This window comes from Pelobates fuscus, unplaced genomic scaffold (assembly GCF_036172605.1).
Source record: "Pelobates fuscus isolate aPelFus1 unplaced genomic scaffold, aPelFus1.pri scaffold_35, whole genome shotgun sequence".
Lineage (NCBI taxonomy): Eukaryota > Metazoa > Chordata > Amphibia > Anura > Pelobatidae > Pelobates > Pelobates fuscus.
Genome location: NW_026961986.1, coordinates 258012 through 284511, shown reverse-complemented (window position 1 = coordinate 284511; position 26500 = coordinate 258012). Strand labels below are relative to the sequence as shown.

Genomic DNA, 26500 nt, shown 5'->3' with positions numbered 1-26500 from the left:
GGAAGGAGCAGCTCTGGGACAGTGAAAGAAGCTGTGTGAAGGAGGAGCTCTGGGACAGTGGAAGGAGCCGTGTGAAGGAAGAGCTCAGGGACGGTGGAAGGAGCCGTGTGAAGGAAGAGCTCTGGGACAGTGGAAGGAGCAGCTCTGGGACAGTGAAAGAAGCTGTGTGAAGGAGGAGCTCTGGGACAGTGGAAGGAGCCGTGTGAAGGAAGAGCTCAGGGACGGTGGAAGGAGCCGTGTGAAGGAAGAGCTCTGGGACAGTGGAAGGAGCCGTGTGAAGGAGGAGCTCTGGGACAGTGGAAGGAGCAGTGTGAAGGAGGAGCTCTGGGACAGTGGAAGAAGCTGTGTGAAGGAGGAGCTCTGGGACAGTGGAAGGAGCTGTGTGAAGGAGGAGCTCTGGGACAGTGGAAGGAGCCGTGTGAAGGAGGAGCTCTGGGACAGTGGAAGAAGCTGTGTGAAGGAGGAGCTCTGGGACAGTGGAAGGAGCCGTGTGAAGGAGGAGCTCTGGGACAGTGGAAGGAGCCGTGTGAAGGAAGAGCTCAGGGACGGTGGAAGGAGCCGTGTGAAGGAAGAGCTCTGGGACAGTGGAAGGAGCCGTGTGAAGGAGGAGCTCTGGGACAGTGGAAGGAGCAGTGTGAAGGAGGAGCTCTGGGACAGTGGAAGAAGCTGTGTGAAGGAGGAGCTCTGGGACAGTGGAAGGAGCTGTGTGAAGGAGGAGCTCTGGGACAGTGGAAGGCGCCGTGTGAAGGAAGAGCTCTGGGACAGTGGAAGGCGCCGTGTGAAGGAAGAGCTCTGGGACAGTGGAAGGAGCAGCTCTGGGACAGTGAAAGAAGCTGTGTGAAGGAGGAGCTCTGGGACAGTGGAAGGAGCCGTGTGAAGGAAGAGCTCAGGGACGGTGGAAGGAGCCGTGTGAAGGAAGAGCTCTGGGACAGTGGAAGGAGCCGTGTGAAGGAGGAGCTCTGGGACAGTGGAAGGAGCAGTGTGAAGGAGGAGCTCTGGGACAGTGGAAGAAGCTGTGTGAAGGAGGAGCTCTGGGACAGTGGAAGGAGCTGTGTGAAGGAGGAGCTCTGGGACAGTGGAAGAAGCTGTGTGAAGGAGGAGCTCTGGGACAGTGGAAGGCGCCGTGTGAAGGAGGAGCTCTGGGACAGTGGAAGGAGCCGTGTGAAGGAGGAGCTCTGGGACAGTGGAAGGAGCCGTGTGAAGGAAGAGCTCAGGGACGGTGGAAGGAGCCGTGTGAAGGAAGAGCTCTGGGACAGTGGAAGGAGCCGTGTGAAGGAGGAGCTCTGGGACAGTGGAAGGAGCAGTGTGAAGGAGGAGCTCTGGGACAGTGGAATAAGCTGTGTGAAGGAGGAGCTCTGGGACAGTGGAAGGAGCTGTGTGAAGGAGGAGCTCTGGGACAGTGGAAGAAGCTGTGTGAAGGAGGAGCTCTGGGACAGTGGAAGGCGCCGTGTGAAGGAGGAGCTCTGGGACAGTGGAAGGAGCTGTGGGAAGGAGGAGCTCTGGGACAGTGGAGAGAGCTGTGTAAGTGAAGAGCTGTAGAACAGTGGTAGGTGCTGTCTGAGTGGACAGCTGTAGAAGAAGGTAGGTGCTCTGTAAAGGAAAATCTCTGTAATAATGGAAGCTGTAGAACAGTGGAATGTGCCGTGTAAATGAAGAGCCCTGCACGGTGCTGTGTGAATAGCAAGTACTGGAATTCTGCAACAGTTTATGAATATAACACAGGAAACAGAATGCAAATTTGTTATAAAGGAAAGATGTTAGGATGTGAGATTATTAGATTGAATTTCACACAGTAGGTCTCTCTCACTCCCGGTCGAAAAGTAAATAGAATTACGCCCAGGGGACTCCCAGCTCAGATGTCTTTCCCATTAATTCCTTGTAAAGTGAAGCTAGGAGTGGGATGGAAATGCTCACATTACGGATCCCAGCGCTGAGAAGCCTCCGGATAACGGCACAGACCGCATACCCCTTACACTGCGCCATTAACACTTTGACAGAAGCGTTGGCTAATTTAACCTATTCCATTTTCACTCCTGTATTATAAATTATCCACAAGAGAACATGGGGAGGCTTAAGCGAAGTGTCATAAAAATATACCATTTGGAGCTAACGAGAGGATGCCATTATTTCTCATGATAGTAAATGTGGAATTTTATGAGTGAGAACCCGACAGACTAATCTTCATTATTAGCATTGGGATTGTTGTTGGTACATTTAATCATTTTCAAGTGCAAACAAGGTGCACATAATAGCAAATGATTCCACCGGAAAGGGCACAATTAGCTTTTGCTACTTCTCTAGTCCATCCTGGAGTCTTGATAAAATCAGATAATAAATCTCAAAACAAGCTGTAAATATCACTGGTATTTTACAGGAACCTTATCTTAGAACTGCCACTATCTGTACCCATCATTGATCTATTACACTAATCCTATATCTGTCCTGTATCTATCACTCTTCTATTATAGAACCTATCACCCTAGAACTCCACTGTCTCTATCACTCAGTTATTACAGATCCACACATCCTGTATCTGTCCTGCCTCTATCACTGCTCTATTACAGTTCCACTAACCATATTATATGTGTCCTGTACCCAACACTGCTCTATTATAGAACCCATCACCTTTTTTATGTCCTGCACTTATCTCGTTGTTAAAGCACAAGACCCCTCACCCACTACTGGACTGGACTGTAGATTCACCATCTAAATGTCCTATTTTAGTCATCGTTACACTGGTGCATGGAGGTCTGATGTCTTGGCAGATTTCCCAGCTGGCCTCTTAGTTTTATTCCCACACTATGCTGAGCAGGGATCATGGTCCATGCCTTTTTGAGTTTCTGTAAGAAGAAAATTGGTCATTCGGATAATTCAAGGAAGGAGTATCCTCCACCAGCCAGAACTCCTCCTTTCGAAGTACATCCAGCCAATGGAACTCAAAATAGAAATAAATAAACTTCCATTCTCAAGAACAGGGAGGGAGGAAGGGGAGGGAAAGATTGAGAGGGAGAGAGAGAGATAAGTGGATTCAGCATAGTCAGCCGCAATCAGCTGTGAGCAGAATCCAGCATTGATTTAACTCTGTTAAAATCGGTGTACAATGACAGTAGCATTCAAGCAGACAACTACTCAAAATAATTCTGAGCTTTGCAAATGAAACAACTAACAAGTCAAGTATGCTACATAATTTCATTCCAAGAAGAGGGGACAAATTCTAACGGCTTAAGTCGAACACCGTGACAGAAAAGTTTGCATTCTCCAGAAGACATGCATAATATTGGAAAACTGCTCAGCTCATCGGTTTAAAAGAACAACTTGCAGGTACCATCTGATAACAGGCACAAATCTAGGGTTAAATGTCTGAATTCTCTTTTTCTCTTAATAATGAATATCCTACCTTTTATTGAACTACATTTATTTACGTGGTTTTGGTGATGATACTTGACAGGGCTGAAGACTAACATTTTTTTACAACCTGATAATGTATATCTGGCAGAAAGAATGGGCAGAGAAGCTGCTGCTGATCTTCATTCTAGGACTCTTGGACAAACGTTCAACCTCTGTGGGTTGCCCTTCATCTTGCATTTGTGCCTCTGACCTCCTTAGCTGTGTCAGAAAAGGCCTCCATCATGTTCCTGCAAACCTGCCTGCAACTTCTTCTAGCTTGGACTTCAGCCACAACAACATCAGTCATCTATACAATAACTGGCTGCTTGGACTTCCACGTCTGCACATCTTACGTCTTAGTAACAACCATATAAAAAGGCTTCCTCCTCATGCTTTTCATAATGCCTCCAAGCTGCGGCATCTAGACCTTTCTTCCAACTTCTTGGAGAGTATTCGGGAAGAGTTGTTCCAACATCTCTCCAGTTTGGAGGAACTTCTTCTGTACAAAAATAGCATCAAGCATGTGGATGATGGCGCCTTTGTCCACTTGAGCAGCATTCGTAAAATCTACCTAAGCTGGAACAAACTGACCAGTTTCTCATTTAGCTCCTTGCAAAATCTCACTAACCCCAATCTACGCACCTTGGACCTCTCCTCCAACCACTTTCTAAAGTTGCCTGTGGAAGAGGTTTCTTCACTGCCAGCATTTATTAAAAATGGTCTCTACTTACACAACAATCCTTTAACTTGTCACTGCTCACTTTTTGCGCTTTTCACTCATTGGGATCACCGTCACTTTTCCTCTGTGGTTGACTTTTCCAGGGAATACACTTGCCGATATATGGGACACCCACGTGCTGTTGTGCATATTCTACAGACCCAGAAAGGGTTTGACAATTGCTCTATGGATACAATGCATGGGTTTCCTGACACTGGTGTGAGAGTTCTTGTTGGCAAGCATCTCATGGTGACATGCAATAGCAGTTTTTCCCAGGAGAATACAACCTACCTGTGGATTACACCCACGTACGACTTCATATTCCCCCCAGGTAACAACAATCAGAGTATTAAAATTCACCCAAATGGTAGCCTGGAAATCAACAAGGCACAAACCTGGAACTCTGGAATTTACTTGTGCATTGCAGTAAATAGAAGACTTAGCTATAATTTCACTCATGAAGTCAATGTGACTGTGCATTACCCCAAACATGATGGAGAGTCATTTAACACTGGTCTTACCACGCTCCTAGGCTGTGTAGTGACCCTAGTTTTGGTTTTCATCTACCTCTACATGACTCCTTGCCGCTGCTTTCTCTGCTGCTCCAGACCTCTGCAGACTCCAAGTCCACCACAAGAAAGCAGTGCTCAATCATCCATTCTTTGTGGAACTCCACCTGCCACAGACGGACCTATTAACCGTAAAGCTGGGATCAGCCGGCATGTGGTCTTTTTGGAACCAATCAAGGAGGGAGGGGCAGAGAAGAAGCCAAAGTTTCTTCAACTCAAGTCAGGCTCTGACAGCTCTGTGTTTTCGGACAGTCCCATTGTGTCTACATAGGGTGAATACAATAAGGGTATACTAGAACCCAGATGGGAATTCCATGAATCTTGGTCATGTGATCTAGACACATTATATTGACTTTTGTTGAACAGAAAAGCATGGAACCATCATCACAGTGCATGACAGTTGGTATCATGCAGCATGCTACAAAAGCATGCCACCTAGGCTTTTAAGGTCAGTAGAGACTATGCTACCAATGTAGTCCACCATGGTAGAGTGATCCTTCAGCTGGAGACCTTCAAAAAAAATGTTTTTTATATTTTATTGATGATGCATGCTGCCTGAAAACTCTTTAGCAAGGTTCCCAAGATTTGTTTGTTTTTCGGCACCCAAGTTCCTTGAAAACAGTAAATTTAGAATGTAAGTGAATAGAAAAGGTTAAGCATTGGAAGATCAGAGGTCCACTTTGCACTGTGTTCAGGGTAGTGCATCGACAGCTAGATTCTGCTTTAAAAATGTACAAAGGTGGGGGGGAATCAACATTGTTCATTATAGCTGCATCTTCCCTTTGTGTTTTAAGATAATGCCTGGTTATTTTCATTATAATAAAACCTTAATTCTTCCACTCGTGTGGTTTTGCTTGTCTTGAGAAGCTAAAGAAAAATCTCTTTATACGGGAAAACTGCAATTACTTTTTAAACACATACTTATGGCTAACGGAGTTCTGCAGAGCTTAATATCAGCAGAAAGCAGAAACTGGCGTATAGGAGGGTATTAGAGGTGAGAAGAGAGAGGAGATCCACTGGGACTAAATCTTAATGCAAAAACACTCTAGCACTTAAAAGGCTGGGACACTGCACAGCGATGTGTTGGGGTCAGCATGAATTTGCCATCTTCTTCACTTAAGAGAGGGCACCAGGATAAAGCAGATCCACTTTAATTTCAGCTAACAATCCTTCATCCACACCCTAATCACCAGTTCAGGGCCAGCAAGAAGTATGAATACAATGCGATTAAAAATTAGAACAAGCATATCCTTTTTTTAAATCCCAAATTGGTGTGCAGAATAAATGCCCTAGTGGGGGAAGATAAGAATATTGTAAAATAACACTTTACCAAAATAGCAAATAACCGACATACTGTATAATTAAATAAGACCATAAATACTTAATTATACACAATATATATATATATATATATATTTAGATTTTCCCCAGGGCTGTACTAGAGAGGTGCTTTATCAAGCTTTGTTCCAGCCCTAAAATGGCTCATTTAGTGTATACTAGATTTGTCACAAAGACCCGAAATAGGTATTTTCACACGCACCATAGACTATGCTTAATAAAGTGTTGTCCACAGAGACGTGAGAACATTTTTATTTTTTTTGGTTGATTTTTTTAGATTTACTTCAAGCTGTACCACCACCTGAGACATATAATAAGATTTTTATTTTATTTTTCTGAAAATATAAATGTGTAATTTCTGTTTTGTTTGGTGCAGCTTTTTATCCTGTCAGCTGATGGGCAATTTCAACGGAGGTAAACCACTTTAATGTGCAGGATAACGTGCCCGTGATATTGCTGGAAATGTTTTTTTCTAGTTTCTATTACATTTTTGCCATAAAAGTGATCACACTCCATCCACATATACCTTAAACAGTTAATTGATTTATTCAGCTAAATTAAGGATCTGTACATTCATTTTCCCTTATGTGCACCATCCCAAGCAGCATACAATAGAGAAACACCTCATTGTGAGATGACCATTAGACATGTACAATGGGCATATCTCCTTTATATACTGGCAATGTCTTTTCCCGTCCTAAGTTAGAAAACAGACTTCATTCAGGCGAGATATAATCATACCGAGACCCACCTACCTACCTACCTCCCTCTAAGTTGTATGTTTATTTTTCTATTTATTGTGTTTCAATTGCATTTAAAGGACCACTATAGACACCCAGACCACTTTAGCTCAATGAAGTGGTCTGGGTGCCAGGTCCAGCTAGGTTTAACCCTTTTTGCTGTAAACATAGCAGTTTCAGAGAAACTGCTATGCTTATAATAGGGTTTATCCAGCCTCCAGTGGCTGTCTCATGCGCATTTAGCCGGTGACGTCAGAAGAGGGAGGAGAGCCCCGGCGCTGGGAAAAAAGTTAAGGGATTAACCCCTTCCTCCCCCTTCAGCACCACGAGTTTGTTTTCCTGGCACTATAGTGGTCCTTTAATGATCTTAGGTTTGGTCCCTTTATGAAGTTTTCCCTAGTTACTATATACAGTGTGGATCCTACAAAGGATCACAAAAATATCCAGGATTTAAAGTTCCACAGATAACAAATATATAAGTAATCTACATGAGCACTTGAGAATCTACACAGAAATGCTTTAAGAATAATTTCATTTTAATGCCATGCCTAGTACGGCAAGAACAGTCTCAAACAATCAAAACTATTTATATTTTTAAACATTTTTTTATTGTGGATTTATTTTTGTGCTTGGGATAGCCTGTCCATATATGTTACATGCACGGCATGTGATATGGTATGCAAGTGTCTAGTTGGTGACCGATGGAATATTTTTAACTAGTGCTTCAAGAACCTCCAAAATGAGACCGGCTCACTCACTGGTGGATATCCCTGGCTCCAAAAAAAAAAAAGAAAAAAAAAATGGCTGATCTCCCCTTTATCTTGTTGTGTGAATCCTCTATACTCCTTTAAAGGAGTACACTTTAATACTTTATTTTCTGATATTTGTTTCTAGCTTTTGATTAACACTCAAAATATCCAAACCAAGTAATATGAATAATGGGGTAATACCAGCAAGAACTTTGGTCAGGTTCAAATACTAAGTAAGTGTGGCCAATAGGAATATACATTTTCAGCAGGTTACACATCCATACTCCAGTGAATATTAATAACTGGATATTGCATTGTAGTATTTAACACCACTATTCTGTGACTCATTTAAAAGATTTTGTCCCCACTCTCCTAATTTTTTCATGAAATGCCACAGTGGCTCCCTTAAATAAAAGGGTAATACAAACGTGGACATTTTGCTCACTATCACTAGAGGTATAAGCCACACCCCCATGACGTGGCACACCAAGATCAAAATGAGGCTGTTGCATTTCTCATGCAGAGGGAATCTGTCAGGATGGAGGATGCTCTGCAGGGTTGGATCAGTCCGATATAAAATGCTTTCATCAGGGTACAAAGCAGGGATCCACGGAAGGGCAAGCTATTCGAGTTGTCAAATCTTAGCAATCTTTTGCACTCAGTTTTAGTTTGTCTTTAAATGAGGACTATTTCAGTATATTAAAAATTCTGAGCTTTTTTTGTTTTCTAAATAACTTGGTATTGTAGGGATAAAAGGTGGCATTCAGTCCATTTCTATTAAACTGCGATTCCACACAAGCCTTAAAAATGGTTATGACACCTACAACACCAGGCCATGAGACACACTGATACCTGCTTTAAGTTCCACTTCAAGTTGCATATATTAAAAAGTGCACTTAACTCTTACAGGAATACCATAGCGCCAGGAACACAAACATGTATTCCTGACCCTATAGTGGTATAAACACTATCTAGCCCCCTCTCCCCTCCCATCCCCCTAAATATAGTCAAATCTTACCTTTATTCCAGTTTGCTGGAGCTGGTTCTGCCCCTGTCCTGCCTCCTTGGCTAAAATCATCAGAAGTGATGATCTGAGACAATCAGAATCCTTTCCCAATGGAAGGGCCGAGATTGTCAAGGAGGTGGGCAGGGACGGAGCCAAATGCTACCCTGCCCAATCAGCATCTCCTCAGAAATGCAATGAATAAATGCATCTCTATGAGGAAAGTTCAGTGTCTCCAAGAAGAGGGTGGATACCAGGGTTAATTTTGTAGACTAACAATTTTAGTTGACTAAAATTGTTGAGATTAAGTCAACTAAAAAACTAGACTAAAACTAAAAGAATTTGGATGATAAAAATACGACTTAAACTAAAATGGCGTTTTAGTCAAAAGACTATGACTAAAACCAAATAGAAATTTGCCGCCAAAATTAACATTGCACAGAGTGGCTGTGGAAGGGGCAAACGAGACAGACCTGGTCGTGGGAGAGAGAGGCATAGAGGGGCAGGGAAGACACAAAGGGGCTGGGAACGGGGCAAGAGAGACAGATAAAGGCTTTTTCTAAACCCATTAGATTTTAGTCATGTCGACTAAAATCTACTGGAGATTTAGTCTACTAAAACAATTCAGATGATTAAATAATTACTAAAACGGCTTTTAGTCAAAGGACTAAAATTACAAAATTAACACTGGTGGAGACACTAAATTGCAGCACACTGTGCAGCACTGCCCCAGGAAGCACCTCAGCAGCCATCTGGCTGTATCACTAGGCTGTAAGGTAAACACTGACATTTCTCTGAAAAGACAGTGTTTGCTGCAAAACGCCTGCAGGGACTGCCTATACCAGGGGTAAGCAACCTTTTAGTAGCACTGTGCCGATATAGGAATGTGATGTCCCGTAGCGTGCCGGCCCTATTTTTTTAAATTGAGGTGTGTATGCTGCCGTATTCTGCTTGTGTTATTTTTACTGTAATTGCTTTGTATCATTGTATTTGTGCGTATATGTGCTATTATATTGTACATGTTCATTAGTAGTTTGTGGTATCGTGTATGATACATATGAATGTGGGATGTGTATGAGGGCTGCTTGTGGAATTGTGTGTGGTTGGATATGTCACATTGTGTGTTTGGTAGGGTGTGTATATGTGGGGCTGTTTGGGGTATTGCATGTGAGAGGCTGCATGTTGAGTTGTGTGCATGTATGTGGATTGTTAGTGGGTCATGTTTGTGCGTATTCTGTGTATGTTTGCGTGTGGGCTGTTCGTATTATTTGTATGAGGGGGGGGGTTATTCTGCATTTCCATGTATATCTAGCAGTGTGGGTGGCTTCCCTGGGTTCCAGTGGGGACCAGGCTGGCCAGGTACAGGTCAAGGACAGGAGCAGTAACAGCAGCTGCAGGCTGCTCTACTACAGTGTGGATTCCCATTCACAAGTGCTGGGAGGAAGTGATCTGAGATCACTTCCTCTATGTTCTGCAATGCATAAATTGAGGATTGTCCTTCACCACCTTTTCGTATTAGCAGATATCTGAAGTTTCACTGGGACTCCTTCTAGGCCAGAGCCTGTTTGGCTCTAGCAGTCTTGAGTGCCGTGCAAAGACACCTTGAGTGCCGTGCATGGCACTAATGCCGTAGGTTGCCTACCCCTGGCCTATACTCACCAGAAGAACTACAATAAACTGTAATTTCTCTGGTGACTACATTGTCCCTTTAACTAGGTTAACCTCTGAATATTTGTGGCAAGCAATGAATATTCTTAGACAAACAAACATACCTCTGCGTACCCTTTGACCTCTTGTCAGCATATTATTCTCAACCATATTAGCATAAATTCCCTCTCCTAGCCACCATTGCAATCACACCTAAATTTCAGTTGTCAGAACCGCTCCACATCAGCAAAGACCACTTATCTCATTCACATTCTCCCTCATCCCTCCATATTTTAATTCAATTCTAGCTCATCCTCCCATATTTTTATGTCATCAATACCTTTCTATATTGGGTGTTTGGCCATCTCTAATCCACATAAGCCTTCAAATCTTTTTCTGTATCCAATTAATTTCCTCCATTTTAAATATCACCAACACCCAACGATAAAAAAAAAAAACATGCCTCCACAACTACCCTTCTCCATATAAAGCGTCCTCCTATCCTTTCTGCAAGGAAAAGGCACACCAACAGAACATGTTTAGCTCCTATCTGTTTGGTATCCAAGGGAACTCACACCAGTAGTATCAAACCCAAGTTAAAGCACAAATACAAAAGGTGTTACTTTTTTTGCACAACCAGGCAGTTTTATATTAAGAAATGTAATAAAAATAAAATCTCACCTCATCTCGGCATGGGTAAACACTACCTCACTGACTAATCTATATCAAATCTGCAAACGGCCTGTAAAGTCTGTGAGAGTAGGCAATGAAATATTTCAAGGAAAGCATGTAAAAACCTACCCCTGAGCGTCACTATCAACCAGAAGTCGAACCAAGATTCCAGTGACAGCAACCAGGATGGGATAGTGATCCACACTCTCCAACCCTGCCCGGGGAAGTGAAAAGGCAAGAGGTTAGGGATTGTGCTAGCAAGAAATTCATTAAAATGACATCTGAGATTTATTGTCCCAGGGACATTTTTTTGGAGCTTGGCACAATGGGTGTTTTTGTGTATAGATCATCCCACTGAAGTTTTACTGCTCAATTCACGGCCATTAAATCAGGTTTGTTTCTGTTTATGGAGACCTAGCCACACCTCCCTGGCTGTGACTAGCAACTTGTTAAATGGTTTAATTTTCAATCAAATGCAAGTTGCTTTAGAAGTTTTTATCTCCTGCTAAGTAAATTGGACTTCAATTACATACAGGAGACCTTTGCAGGTCTACCAAGCTATTAACAGAGCAGGAGATACATTCCAACTTAAACAGAATTTGCAATAAAGGAAGTTTAAATATTAGATGACCGTCTACAGGAAGTGTTTAGGAAGGCTGTGTAAGTCTTATACAGAAAGGTGTGACTAGGGCTTCTTAAACAAAGTGACTTAAGTTTTAAATAACAGAATTGAGCAGCAATACTACAGGGACATGATCTACACACCAAAACTGCTTCATTAAGCTAAAGTTGACTATATTGCACCATTAAGTCAATGAATACTGCACCCCTAACTTCATCTCACAGCACATATGCACACTTAAAACTACCAGAGAACACCAGCACAAAACAGCAGGACTGTGTAATGTATAGTGTGGACATAATATACTTGGAACACCATACACGCTTTTTCATTGTTTCATTACCTTACCTGGAAGTCGGAGATTGACTACTCGGTCAAACAGATTCCTCTCCGCTGTCACCCGATTTAGCACCTGATTCAATAGCTGTAGAAAAGAGAAGCTTTTAAAAATTTTGAGGCAAAAACAGAAGTTTATGTATATTTCCTTTTTTATATAATTATGAACAGTGCTCTATTACGTTGTTCCTCCACTTCTTCCCTGGACAGACCGACAGACAGGATTGACTGAAAATCATTGCAGAAAATACATTTGCTGAGAAACACCACCAAAGACCACCGTCCAAGAGCTTCCTGGTTGCTAACGGACTTTTGGCCGCCGTACTTTTGCTTTCCTGTGGGGAGGGCTTAATGCACTCATCAGGCATTAGCTTTCCCCCCCCCGCCCCTCCACCCCCTGTCAAATGACGGAGCGCCGACCCAGCACTAGGGACATTGGTGCTGGAATCAGGTTAGTTACTAAAGTCACTAAGTGACTTTAGCTGCATGGGGGTTTGGGAGGAGGAGGGGCAAGGAAGGGGGCACCAGAGGGCGCTTTAGTATTAGAAATACAGACCTGTATTCCTAACACTTAAGAATTTCGTTTTATTATAAGGATAGCAGCAGTATGAACATATAGGAAATCGAAAGATCAACAACCAAGGATCACTTACAACTTACACCTAAAAAACTAATCTTTCGAGGTTTGGACATTCAACCTGTAGATAAATGTATGAAAATAAGACCAGGTTTCCACCATATAAATCTATTCCACTGAAGCTTGAGAATCCCATGAGGCAGCAGCTCAAATTTTGGACCGTGTTTGGATGGTGACTTGCCTGAGAACAAATATTTTAAATGAGAAAGCCCTTATAAAGTTCTCCAACTCTTTTTGCACATTTAATTGCTAGAAATGGATATCTCAAAATGTGTAAAAAGCAATCCTGAATTGGCTCAAGCATAGACTGACATAGCACAAATAAAAAACAAATTTAGGTCTCAAGTAGGTACAATGGATTGAATGGTTGGTCTGATGTTAGAGGTTTTTAGTGATCCTTGCAATGAGTGTCTCAGAAGAAAAATTCCCAGTCGAAAATTGACTGAAGGATTAGATCCGCACTTCGAGAGATGCTTGCCTCCAACATTTTTTCAATTCTGGTTTCAATGAGATTCCCCTGTACAAATGGTGGGCCCTATTTCACCACTGCAGTTTCATAACAGTGTTTCTTCAAATAGGCATGTTACAGTCTGCAGAAAAAGGAGACTATTTACATTTTCCTATAATGTTATATTTAAGGGGTCTCATATGGGCAGTTGCAAGTTAGCCCAGAAGAACAATTTTGCTGTGAACTTGCTGGCCTTTGTCTGGAGAAGAAACATCTAATCCAGGATACCATTCATTAGTTTTGATGCAATTCGTACCTTTATACATCTGTTTTACCAGAACAGCCAGGGAAGAATTGAATAACCACACTTGTTCAAAAAGGTCATACAGAGAGTATGTCCGCACCCTTTGCCAAAGCAGATCCTCCTGCTACTTCTTGAAACCCTGTGAAGGTGGAGCACGTCGACGTCACGTCGGAATGTGACGTGGTGTTGCGTGCCTCCATGCACCTCCAGGTACTCCACTGTCCAGCTGCAGCCATCGTAACACTGACAGACACACACACACACACAAACTCACTGACTGACAGACACACACACACACACTCACTGACAGACACACACACACACACACACACACACACACAGACACCCATACATTCACTGACCGACACACAAACACAAGCTCACTGACCGACACACAAACTCACTGACAGACACACAAACACAAACTCACTGACAGACACACAAACACACTCACATTCTTGCACACACTCACATCATTCCTTGTGGTCCAGTGGGAATCTTCTATCTGTAGATCTCCTCCCTGCTCCTCACAGCTCCCTTGCGTGCAGTTTAGTGATGCCGGGTGCAGGAATCTGACGTCATATTCCGGCACCCATCATCACTATAGACAGCGTGCACGAGGGAACAGTGAGGAGCAGGAAGACGGAGCTCCCTCGATGCCGCCAGCGTCCTGCTACCTTCCTGGCCGGGTAAATTTTAGCAGAGTAGGCACCTGCAATGTGGGAAAAAAGCAGGTGCCTACTCTGCTTTAACCCCAAGCATGTACTCGTGGCTCACGGGCCGCAAAGATGTCCATTGTGGGCCACGAGTTTGACATGCTTGCCGTAGACGGTTCCACTGCCGGTCGTATACACGATAAAGACAAGCACTGCACTCTAAATGAGACAGGACCAGAGGTGTACAAGGCAGCCCCTGATCTAGATTAAAATAAAAATGCAAGTGCTATCTGAAATTATCTGTCCTGTACAAGGACAGGCAGAGATGGGGTTTGTGTCTTTTGGGGATTTTTTATCATGCTGGAAGGTAATCTTTTGTTGTATCCCTGTATATCTAATTGTTTCAATGACTTTTAGTGAGTGATCCTTGTTCAGGGACAACATTAAGGGAAAACGGTTACTGCTATTCATATAAAAAAAGAAAATAACATTTCAGCTCGACACACTTAAGGTTTCACATATAGGCAAGATGTTAAAGCAAAATACATTCTTAAAAACAGCAAGTTATTTCACAAGTGAAATTAAACGACAGTGATCAGCACCTGAGCCAAACGTCTGAGGAGGAGCTCCGAAGCAGACCGACTCCAGTCAAGGAAAATATCAGGGACCAAAGTAACTGTCATTTCCAGAACTCTGAGGAGGCTCACAGACAGGTCGAAGCAGGTAGCACAAACTTTCAATTGTCTGCTGTCAACAAAGTTCCTTTCAAGACGTTCTGCAGCCTGCTGGATCTATAGAAGATGTAGAAGTTAAATTCTACTCATGGGGCAGATCCTTCTTTACCAATCTAGACAGTATAAACATTCCATCATACGAATATAGAATTTCAAGAAAAAAAAAACTTTATTATTAAAAATACATGTATTACTGACTATGTAATACTGATGTATTATTTGGTAATTTACATGTAATAAAAAAACATTTTAAAAAGCTTGATATCTTTAAGTCTTCTTTGATCAGAAATACAATTTGAATATCTGAAATTTTAAAGATAATAATCACCTGCGCATGGCGTATGGATTTGTGAATGAGCCCCAAGCTCTTTTTTTACCTACATGGTAGTTGGGATGTGTAAATGGTGCTTTTGATCAAAGAGGAATTAAAGATGACTGCCCCGGACGCAAGGGTAAACAGGAGAAATACTGATGACGTATGTATAATGAGATAATAAAGAGGCAATAATACATTTATTTTAAATAATAATGAGTTTTCCTTTAAGTCCACGCCCCACTATATTTCTGATCTTCAACATTCTACAGTCATAATCCTCTCACCATCTGTGACCTCTCTGAATTATGAGGAGAACAATAGATGACAAAGAATTGTCAGTTTCTTTCCACCATACCTCTGATTACTAATCAAGCACAGATAGTTTATGTGAAATTTGACCCCAAGTTATAAATTCAATTATAGAAGAGATAATGCATTCAAAAATATTAGCAATAAATCCAATTTAAAAAAAAATGAAATCAGAAAAGTCTCATAGCTTTTAAAATGTCCTTTGGTGAATTGCATAGTAGCCTGCCTGACTGCCAATCAGGAGCCTTTCATTATGGTGTATGAGAACTAAGACTTAGAATCTCCTGTCCAACAGGGAATTACAACTCAGTTCAATATTTAGTAACCCAGACAATGTATTGCTCTTGAGAAAGTCACTTTGCTCTCCTAGGAAAACAGTGCACACATTGGCACAGGTAACCTGTAACCAAGTCTTGCTAACAGAAAAGTGAGGAAAAGTTCCCAAATTCCCAAAATATTCCAGTAAATTCTTTTGTTTTCATGATGATTGCCCCACTTTAGGAAATTAACCCTAGTTAAACACTTCAACAGATTTCCTGCTGCTAATACTCTTGCCTAATGTTTGCAACTTCCATTTCCCACCTCTTGTATCATTCCAATAAATTCAGAAAACGCCCAGTTCAGCTGGTTCAGGACACTGTTCAGGAAGCTTGAAGCCAACTCTGGGTCCCCCCGGAGCAATTTTGCCATGTGGCTCTGCAGAAGAGTAGATGGACAGGGCTCTACAACAACAAGGAAAATACCTCAATGTTGGACAAACTCAATTCAGGAAGTAATCTGCAAATACATGTATTCATTTATTTAACCCATTCCAAAATTAAAGAAGGACTTACTCTGTAAGCTGGGGAGGTTGACATCCTCAGGTTTGGTTTTCAACAGGTGTGGAAGTCTTGTGTATCTGTAACCAAATCCACAACCCTGGTCGAGGAAGAGGAACAAAGACGATTTGTAGTTAATCATAGCCATTTGGAAACGGTAAAAACACAACAACACAGGAGGGAAGTCAATACAAATGGAATGGAAATCGGTCTATTCACTGCTTTTTAACAATATTTAACATATTTATAGAAAGGATCTTTACATTTTGAATGCTTTATACTACTCTGCCTTTCTTCTTCGCTTTATGTAACAAATTATAAATAGTATAGAGACCTTAAAGCGGCAGTGTCATGGCCGCATCTTTTTATTTTCCCCCCATCTTTTTTTTTTTTTTTAAACCCCCCATGCCGACACCACTATATTTTATTATCCCATTAGTCACCTTTAAATGCCCCTAGGCATGAAGCAGCAACATTACATATTAATGCAACAGTTTGTCCAAATGTACACCAATATCAGAAATACATTTTCTATGATGTCCCTCACAATCTTTTCGATCAACTGTATTACACCTGCTACCCTTTGTTTTAATGCCCCTTATCTGATTGTAAATTTATAGGCAGTCTTGCATTTCACTTTGTGCCACAAATACTGGCTTAAAGCCCACTGCCCGGTTCTTATTTTGTAGCAGTCAGTCTAGCAGTAATACAGGGCTCTGTAGAAGTCAGGACTGTTGGTGGAACATGAGGACTTGGTTTTTGTTGCCTCTAAGGCAGTGGCATCAAACTAGGTCTTCAAGAAAAACCCAAAACGCTAACAAAAATAATAAACCCCTATTGCTATTGTAAACTGATAAGGCCACTAAATAATCTGTGAGCTCAGAATCACAACCCAAAAGTTTAGTTATAAGTGCAGAGTGAAATAAAAAAGGGATATAAATTACCCAACGCATTAGATTCACTTAGTACTTGATTGCCATTTACATTTGGTAAAGCGCCTCCTATTAGCTTCAGTTGTGGTTTTTATAATAAAGTCAGCCTAAAAAAAAAAATACCATCTGCATATATCCTTTGAAGCTTGGTATGCAAGTACATTTAAAAAATGAGTGAGCAATACATTGGTTATATTCATATAAGATTTTATACTTTTTTTATATATATATATTTTAGAGGGTTTTTTTGTTTAGATTTCTCGTTGGTTATATGGAAATTTAAGTAGAAGCGCACTCTCTTCATTTTTTTTATATAATAAATACCATCAAGCACCAGGAAACAAAGGGTTCCCTTTATTCGCCCTTCCTTTTTCTTCTGTTGGAGCGATGTCTTATAAGAGTTCTGTGCCAGAGAAAGCACTTACTTTCAAAATGCCAAGCGTTAAAAGTCTATGCTAAAGCCAATTATTCAGCAAAGATTTAAAACCACGGCCTAAAGCTTTTATAGTGAGCAAGCAGGTAATTACCAATGCAAAATGTGGGGGTAAAAAACATGCATAGCTTGCAATTTTATTGATAATACTCTAATACAGTCAGAAGTATTAAGACTTTTAGTAAATATTTTATAAATGGTCAATCGAATCGTGTGGCTGTGTCCAGAATGTAATTACTCCTGCAATATTATGCAGACAGTAACTAAATGTTACTACGATATTCTTTAGACAAAGGTGCAGCAGTAAAAATAAATAAATAAATAAATAAATAAAAAATAAAAAACACCCCTTGCTTAAAAATATAATAAACACACTTTTAAGGAAAGGGCAGATTTAACTGGCTAACGGTTTTGCAGACCTGTGTTTTGGGTGCTTGCCTACTGCCTTTTGTCCTATATCTAACTGCCTTTTTTGTGGTTAAAGGGACCATCTGGGCACCATAACAACTTCATAGATATGATGATGTTATGGTGCTAGGAGGTCCCTGGTGACTGTTTACATTTAGGGCTTAATAAACCATTACTGTAAGGTTTTACCACAAAGTGTTAAATGAGCGATAGTTAACTCTGCCCTCACCTTCTACTTTTGGCCGAGGCTTGGAAGCCTCAGACAGGGGCACCAGTGATTGGCTAAGAGCGTCGTCGACACTCTAAGCCAATCGGTAGCTCCCTATTCACAAAACGGCTTTTGAGACAGAAATATGTTTCTCTAGCCGTATTTTTTAAGTTTGCTTTCATCTGGTCACAAGTGTGTGTGATAGGATAGCACCAGTGCAGGTGCCCCAGTGCTTTGGCAACCATCTTGCATTAGGCGCCATTATCCCACTCCAGCATGCTATACTCCATTCATTTCTATTAACCCTGATGTTGGTTACTCAACTAGACTTTAGTTCTATAAGCCCACTCCTACACACTTTAATCCCTTTCTAAACATTGAGGTTCTGGAAATTTCAATAAGATCCTGTCAATGTCTGTATGTTGTGGGTGGCGCACAAGAATTGTGTCAACCCGAGCAACAAACAAAACAGCTTTAAAGCAGTGTATTGGCAACAATGAAATAGAACAAAGTTACGGTCAACAAACAAGAAAAAATAAATAAAAATTAAACGAAGGGATAGGCCTGTAAATACACACTTCCCTTTTTATAGCTCTTTTTGTTTTTATACATGGAATTTTGAATTTTACTTTGTTTTCAACTTTCAGTAAGATTATAATACTGGGCTTTGCAGTTATTAATAAAGGAAGCTAGTGAATCAAGCAATATGACATGGATCAGTAATGTCAGATTATTATTATTTTTTTTACATTCTTTATTTTTGTGGATAAAGCATGATGTTACAATATTACATGTTTGGCAATATAATGAACAAACAACACAGTAATTTCAACATGTTGCGGGGACTATCCATTTTTATAGTTTTAATAGCTTTTACAGCCCTCTCTTGCCTGTTCTCATGCGGGGGTTTGGTGATGTGCAGGGGGGCTCCTTTCCTATGGAGGTGGGTGCCCTTATGCTCGTTATTGTGAATTTACGTGTGGCATTAACGAATGGCATGTCTGGGAGGGTGATCTGCTGGTGAAGCTCGGTTGGTGCTGTGGGTGCCCAAATGCTTACTAGTGGCATGGTATATGTGGCTTGGGCCTAAGGCACGTCTATAAGTGTGGGTACCTGGCATGGTTCCTGACGGACCTGTGCATAGGGCTTAGTGCTATAATTGCGTGAAAAAGCTGTATTCGCTTACCGAGTGTGAGGGATACGGGCAGTATTAACTCTGCTTTATGCACTCAAAATAAGGGGGGGAGGGGAATTAGCTTGGTCATATAACCTGAGCCGTAGCTTACGGAGCCAGTGGGAGGAATTTATCTAAGAAGGGGGATTAACAGTCCAGGGAACTGTTGGTGCTCCTGCTGTCTACAACAGGAAGAGATACATGGAACTTGCGTGGCTGTAACTGTATCAGGTAGGCAGGGAAGCAACTTGCGGACACTCTCCTCTGGGCACCACAGTCCAAGGTGGTCGAGCTGTTTCTTGTGCTGCTTGCGCCAGTATGCCCAATGGTCTGAGGAATGCCGGTATTTCAGAAGTGTGTAGTAGCTTGTATGTCACGCCAGCCTTGTCCGCTTGTAGTCTGCGTGGGCCCCACTTGTAGGGGATGGCTTGATCCCATAGTAGTTGTGTGACCTGACGAAACGATTTCCTCCACTGTATAGTGTGTCTTGAATAGTCTCTGTAAAATGCTAGTTGTGCCCCTTCAAAACGGCACTGTGGGAGAGTCTCTCGTAGCCCCCATAAGTATTCCTCGGTCAGAGTCTCTCACAAATTTTATCAGGACGTCGCTAACTCCTTCTTGTGGCGTAGAGGTCGCCCTGGAGAGCCTGAAGCAGGAGTCAATCATTACCTGCTTTGCATGCCGTGGTGTCAGCAGCGTGGCGATGAGCCGTCGGCAGAAATGTGGCAGTTCGGTGCCCGAGATGGTCTCTGGTACTCCCCGGACCCTCAGGTTCCGTGCCTTGTGCCTGTCTTCCATGTCCGCCAGTTGTGCTTGCTGGTCGACACACTGCTTGCGCAGGGCGTTCAGTGCGGCATTTTGCACCAGCGTTGTACCTTTCGCACCCTCCTCCACTGCTGCCACCCTGTTGGTTAGCGTAGCAATATCCTCCCTCACCATTGCCGTATCTGCCTGAAACATGATCTTGATTTCTTTCACCAGGGCTTTGATATCCGCTTTGGTGGCGGGTGCTGAGTCTCCCTGATCCAGGGGTCCCTGAGGTGTCTGGCGCCCTAGGCTCAGTATGGAGGGTTCCATGTAGTGGCTATCCTCGTCTGAGGATTGGGAGGTGTAAGCCTCCTGCGCCATCTTAGGATTTGCCGGCCGCGTGGCTGCGCGAAGAAAAGCCCCGATATCTCCAGATCCTGCGCTCGGATCTGCCCGCTGTTTTTTGTTTTTCTTCCCCATGATACAGGGAGTCCGTGCCCCGTCTTTGGTGAGCTGGTGAGCCGGTATTTATCGCCTCTGGGCAGTATTTTTCGGCTCGATGCACGGAGCAGCAGTGCTGTGCGACTATCCTGCTTGGGTTCTGGCTCCACCCCCCCCCCCCCCAGATTATTTTATGAGTAGGCTATAACTAGCAAGAAAGATTTAAAAATAACCTTTTGTATACTTCCTGCAATATTGTACTTCCTATATTACTAGCTATTTTCCATCTATAAACATGTCTTAGGGGATCACAAGGAAAGAGACAGAAAGGGCAATGTTATGGAAATCTGCCCTCTCAAGCCATCAGCGGTTCAAAATGTAATTATATCCCCCCTACTTTAGCACAGGTGTGTTCATTAGTAATTAGGGCCACAAGAACAGGTCTGAAGAACATTAGAGCAACCTTAGAGCTGTTCTACTTAAAGCTGTGGGGCTGGGCACTCAAATGACAGATGGAATTTAAGGTAGATAAATGCAAAGTTATGCATTTCATGGTACAGAATGCACAAGAAGCAACGTATACCCTAAACTGTAATGAATTAGGGACAACACATGAGAATGATTTAGGAATTGTTATAGACAACAAACTAGGCAACAATGTGTAATGTCAATCAGCAGTTGCCAAGACCAGTAAGATATTGTCATGTATAAAACGGGGCATTAACTCTTGGGATGAAAATATAATTTTGCCTTTTTATAAATCAATAGTAAGACCACCCCTTGAATATGCTGTGCAATTGTGGGCACCTGTTCTAAAGATGAATTAAAGCACTAGAAAAATTGTAGTGGTAAGCTACAAAAATGAATAAATGGAATGGAACATTTTAGTTATGAAGAAAGGTTAGCAAAGTTAAATCTGTTTAGTTTAGAGAAGCAGCACCTCAGAGGGAATATGATAGCATTATACAAATATATCCAGGACCAAAACAAACTATTTTCAGGAAATCTATTCATAAGCAAGACAATACATAGGACACAAGGTCACACAATTAAACTGGAAGAAAGGAGATTTAGTCCAAGGCAAATCACAGGGTTTTTTATTGCAAGAACAATAATGATGTGGAATTATCTACGGAGGTAGAGGTAGTTTTATCAGATTATGTACAGATGTTTAAACAGTAACTGGATAAATACTAATGAGAACATAAAACTCAAGGATATAATTTTTCATTTGTGGTGCAATAACTTCTTGATGCAAAGAGATATCGGACTGCCATCCTTGGGTCGAGAAGGAAGTTTTTTGCAATAGTGGAAAGTACATTAAACTGGGTTTTTCTTTCACTTCTTTTGGGACAAGAGCAAAAACAGATGTGAGAAAGGCTGAACTTGATGGACTGATGTCTCTTTTCAGCTATGTAACTGACATTTTGAGAATTTAATACATTTTTTATCTTAAACTGTCTGTGGGTTTGAAAACCAGCAAAAGAAGTCAAACTCTGCATAGTTATTAGGTGAACCTTCCAATGACATCAGTTACAAATGACCAACAGCCCTTATTTTATCAAATCATGTGCAGCAGATGTCTCCGCACATGTTCGTTGAACTTATTATATGGCACATGTACAGTGCAACTCCAGAATACTTTATCAATTCTGACTCACAGACACTGCACTGTGGCAATATACAGAGTTATTCACTAAACACTGAATATTACCCTACAGTGGCTCGGATTTAAGTCACCATTAAAGCCCATGTCAATTTTTGTAGATAACTCACATGGAAAGCTTATTAAATCAAGGCCTATATCTGAATGGCAAACATTAGGGAAAACATAGCTGCTCTGGAAAACTTTTCCAACTCTGGTTTAGTCACAGCTTGGCTGTTGTAGACTGAACTATGCATTTTAGATTTGATTAACATTCACAGTTTAGTGGCTAAACTTTCATCCCATGCACTTACCCGCCAGAGCCTCACAAGGATCCAGTTTGTCTGAGCCCATGGTCTTTGTTCATAGGGGGCCAGCAGATTCTTCATCATACTAATTTGTCTGCACAAAGAGGAACCAAAGTCATTGATGTGTGATTTAGTATCTATTTTATATAGCTCAAATATATCCCATAGCATTGTACAATGAGAATATAAAACGTCAAGAGATAAGTTAAGGTGAACAGAACACAGGCCGGTTTATTAACTACAGTGAGAATTGAAAGTGAATTCAATCTAAAGGCCAGAGAAGCCAAAGTTTGATAAGCATAGCTTTGACTTAGAGAATTTGTCCAGTTTGGGTATTTTGACCTTAACCTCCATGGCGGTCTGATTTTCTCCGTATGTTTTTTAATATTAAAGCGGTATATTGTTTTTACAATGTATTGTGTGTATATGTATTTAAAATTTTTATTTTATTTTATTTTTTTATTTCCTGCCTGGTTCTGCCAAGCGGCACTCGCAGGAAAAGGGAACCCGGAAGACGGATGCCAGCGTTGGGCGGAGGACACCAGGGGCTTATAGGGACAAGGTAAGTGATACTACAGTGTAATCCCGAGCATGGCTTGGGGTTACCGCTTTTGGTACTGAAAATTAACCCAGAGATAGGCTCGGGATTACCGCCAGGGAGGTTAAATCTGAAATTTACTGTGAATTCTCCCTTAGTAAATAAATTCAACAGTGAGGAAAGATCTTTGCAAATTCCCCTACAAACAAAATGCAATACTTTTATCGGTTTGGTTTGGTTTTTGGATGTTTATTTTTTTTAACTGTATTAAAGATAGAAAAATGGGAATAGATTCAAATTGAGAGCAAGTTTGTTTAGTGCAAAATATAGAATAGAACATAAAGCAAGAAGTCATGTTACAATTACAAAGAAACACTTTAAAAAGAAAAAAAAACTGAAACCAGCATGGCGGCAGGACGCATCTCGGAGGAGCTCCTCCACCAATATGCCAAATAAGGCATTTTACAACCAACTATTTTTTTTCATTGTTAATTTTTTTATTTCTTACACACACAGAAAAAACAACACAAGCCATAAACAACACAAAACACAATAACATAAAACTAAATAAAATAAAAATAAAAATACATAAACAAAATAAATTCAATTTTACTTTTCTTTGCTATTACCTTGATTTAATTTACAATCCTTATATTCAACTTATACCAGTATGCAAAGTAAAAATAATTGACATTGACAATTAGTTCTTACTCACAAGCGGAATGCTCAGCATATTCGTCCTGTTTTAACAGTTTTAATACTATTTTACCTAAATCTTTCAGCTTTGCAGTCATACCCTATCAATTATTCATTAATATGCAATAATGTACATGCTTTAACCTCATATCTGTTTTAGGCTATTCCTCCTTTTGCTATAACCTCTATTATTTATACCTTACACCTATATGCCAACCAATCTTGCCATGCTTTTTCATGGCCACCTTCTCTTCCTTCTATTTTATTTACTATTCTCTCATATTCATACGTCTTGTCTACTCTTTCCTGCACTTCCAAAATATATGGTGGGATTGTTTTTTTTCCAATTTTGAGCAATGCTTATTTTTGCAGCGATTAATATATGAATAATAACTACCTTATTTTTTATTCGACTCCACTCTTGGTATATATGTAAAAGATAGAACTCAGGGAAATTTGGTATCACTGTATCCATTAAAATTTGAATTACTAATTTAACATCGTTCCAAAACTGTACAAGACGAGAGCATCCCCAAAATATATGTAATAAAGTTCCCTTCTCCCTTTGACACCTCCAGCACCTGTCAGAGGCAGCTTCATACATTCGAGACACTTTTGCGGGAACTAAGTACCAACGCATTAATATTTTGCTATAAGCTTCCCAATATGTAAGGCTGTGAGATATTTGTTTAGTAATTTTTATAGTTTGATACCAATGGGATAGATCAAAGGTTTTTGATAGGTCTCGTTCCCATAATATCATATAAGGCAACTTTTCTTCCCCATTTACATATAAAAGGCTTTTGTAGCATATTGAAAGAGGTTTACTCTCCATATTAGGGTTCAAACAGAATTTACCCAACCAAGTCACTAAGGCCATATCTAATTTTAACAGCTTATTTTCTAACAAAAAATTCTTGATCCTTAAATACGAAAATACCTCTTTATTCGGAAGGGCAAACTCTGCCTGCAAACTAGGATATGATTTGAGCCCTGCCTCATTATATAACATATGCACTTTACTAATGCCATTAGTTTCCCAAGTATTCAAATTTAAATCTTGTATAAAGTACTTTATTACATATAATGGTGCTAAGACTAATAGCTTTACACCTTTTAGCAATTTAGGAGTCCATTTTGACCAATGATAGAGCATTAATTTTGTCGTAGAAAGCATGTTTTTGCCTATTGACCCATTCATTAAGGTCTCCCATAAAAGCTTTTCTATTAAATAGGGTTTAGCGCAAGCTTGTTCCAGTTTTAACCATACTGGTGAATTTAAACGGAAAAGTACTGCCAAAGCATAGGACAACATAGATGCCTGATAATATTTAATAATGTTAGGAATACCCAATCCGCCTTGTAGATATGGAAGCTCTGTAAGCCTAGCTGCCACCCTTGGCGGTTTTTTTTTCCATATACAACCAACTATTAATCGTTCTGAACTACTGTAGTTGATACCCAAGCTATCTTAGCCTTAGCTACAAAGCGAGAAGGGGGCTGGCGACCCGAGGTACCTGTCCTGCCACACCCGTGGGAAAAGCGGCCCGGTGGGCGCCAGGCGGGGGAAGCGGCCGATCCCCCGCTTCGAAGAAACCGAGCTGCAGATAAGCATAGACCGGAGGGGGTGATCCCGGTCCCCCCCCAGAGGGCTGCGCAACCCCAGCAATCAAGCTCCCGACTACGGGTGCACCCAGCGGCGGCAACGCCAAAATGGCGGATACCACATGGATCCCAGCACCTAACTCAGTGCTCGAAGACATACTTGTCCGGCTAGACAATAGGTTCCTGGAATTTTGGCGGAGACTAGAAAGCGTGATGAGTGTGCCTACCGCTGTACAGACAGCTGCTCCCTCACACCAGGGCCCACCGCGAAAGCCTGCAACTCCACCTAGAAGGAACCACCCCACACGACGTCTGCACAAACGGCGGGCACAGCTCAAGCGACGGACATCCAGAAGGCCCCACACGAGGAGGCTGACACAGAGATCAGCATTATCTCAAACCCGGCGGACGACAACTGCGATCCAGCACTATCACCAGACACCCACTGGACTTACCCTGCCAAGCCCCCCAGGGCGAGGGTCCCAGAAAAAGCGAGACAGACCACAGGAATCCGGAGGAATGGAAGCACCGCTAAGGGCGGTCAGCCGCAGCCTACAGCTAAATGCCCTCAAAACACAGCGTCAAGCAATTGGAGCCCGGCAGGGCCTTTCATCCCAAAGAGCTGCAGACGGACTTAAGCATCTACCTGCTGACAGCCTCCCGTCCCTGGGCATCGGCTGAAGATATTATTTTATTTTACCAGCCCCCATCCTGGCGGACGGAGCGGGACATAATCTGTGTATATGCCAATATAACTGGATGGACACATAGCAGTATTCATGTCTGCTCTCTTATTATCACAGCACACATAACTCTTTGTTTATCAGGATGCTTGCACTTTGCATATCTCCATTAGCCCACTATAGACTGGCTCTAAATTACAAGACGGCGCTGAATTATTACTATTATTTGTAATCTAATTGTCTAATTTGTTAATCATTTGCACCTAGCCTAAGTAGTTAATCAAACTCAATTCATAGTCTTTGATTGTCATACTGATTCCGACAATGTTGTCACTAGAAGTCCTGTGTTAACACGTATAATGCAGCTCTGTTTAAGGGTGTAAAGCCTTGGGGGTCAAATATACTAGCCATTTAGGGCGGCCAGATTTCTCATCTGCCTACCTAATATATTTAACAAGAAATTCTCATGTCTGCTATATCCTACGATTGAATCATCAGCCTTGTTTTCCATGCAGACTTGTATGTCCCAGCATTCATTATACTGCAATAGTGTACAGCTAAGCAACCTTAACTCATCCACATGCTACACTACAAGGCAGTAAATATTCATCAATGTTAAGCCTGTTATATTGTTTGTATTTACAAAATGTGCACGCACTCATGCCACTGCTAAATTTAT

General features: G+C 41.6%; 2 protein-coding genes across 2 annotated transcripts in view; one reads left to right on the top strand and one right to left on the bottom strand.

Moving 5' to 3' along the window:
- The window catches only part of LOC134585298 (E3 ubiquitin-protein ligase RNF123-like), an 84001-nt gene that overhangs the window by 19700 nt on the left and 37801 nt on the right, over window positions 1-26500 (bottom strand). The window contains exons 30-35 of the mRNA XM_063440717.1: window positions 22306-22393; window positions 16019-16103; window positions 15768-15907; window positions 14429-14617; window positions 11794-11869; window positions 10953-11037 (exon numbers count right to left, since the gene is read on the bottom strand). Of these exons, the coding sequence (XP_063296787.1) occupies window positions 10953-11037; window positions 11794-11869; window positions 14429-14617; window positions 15768-15907; window positions 16019-16103; window positions 22306-22393 (663 nt within the window). The remainder of the gene's footprint in view (window positions 1-10952; window positions 11038-11793; window positions 11870-14428; window positions 14618-15767; window positions 15908-16018; window positions 16104-22305; window positions 22394-26500) is intronic.
- On the top strand, window positions 3333-4945 carry LOC134585291 (amphoterin-induced protein 3-like). The gene has a single exon (XM_063440707.1). The coding sequence runs from the start codon at window positions 3482-3484 to the stop codon at window positions 4943-4945; it is 1464 nt and encodes a 487-aa protein (XP_063296777.1). The 5' UTR covers window positions 3333-3481.

Coding starts and splice junctions, on each gene's coding strand:
- LOC134585291 (XM_063440707.1), top strand. CDS start 3,482: ATGTATATCTGGCAGAAAGAATGGGCAGAGAAGCTGCTGCTGATCTTC.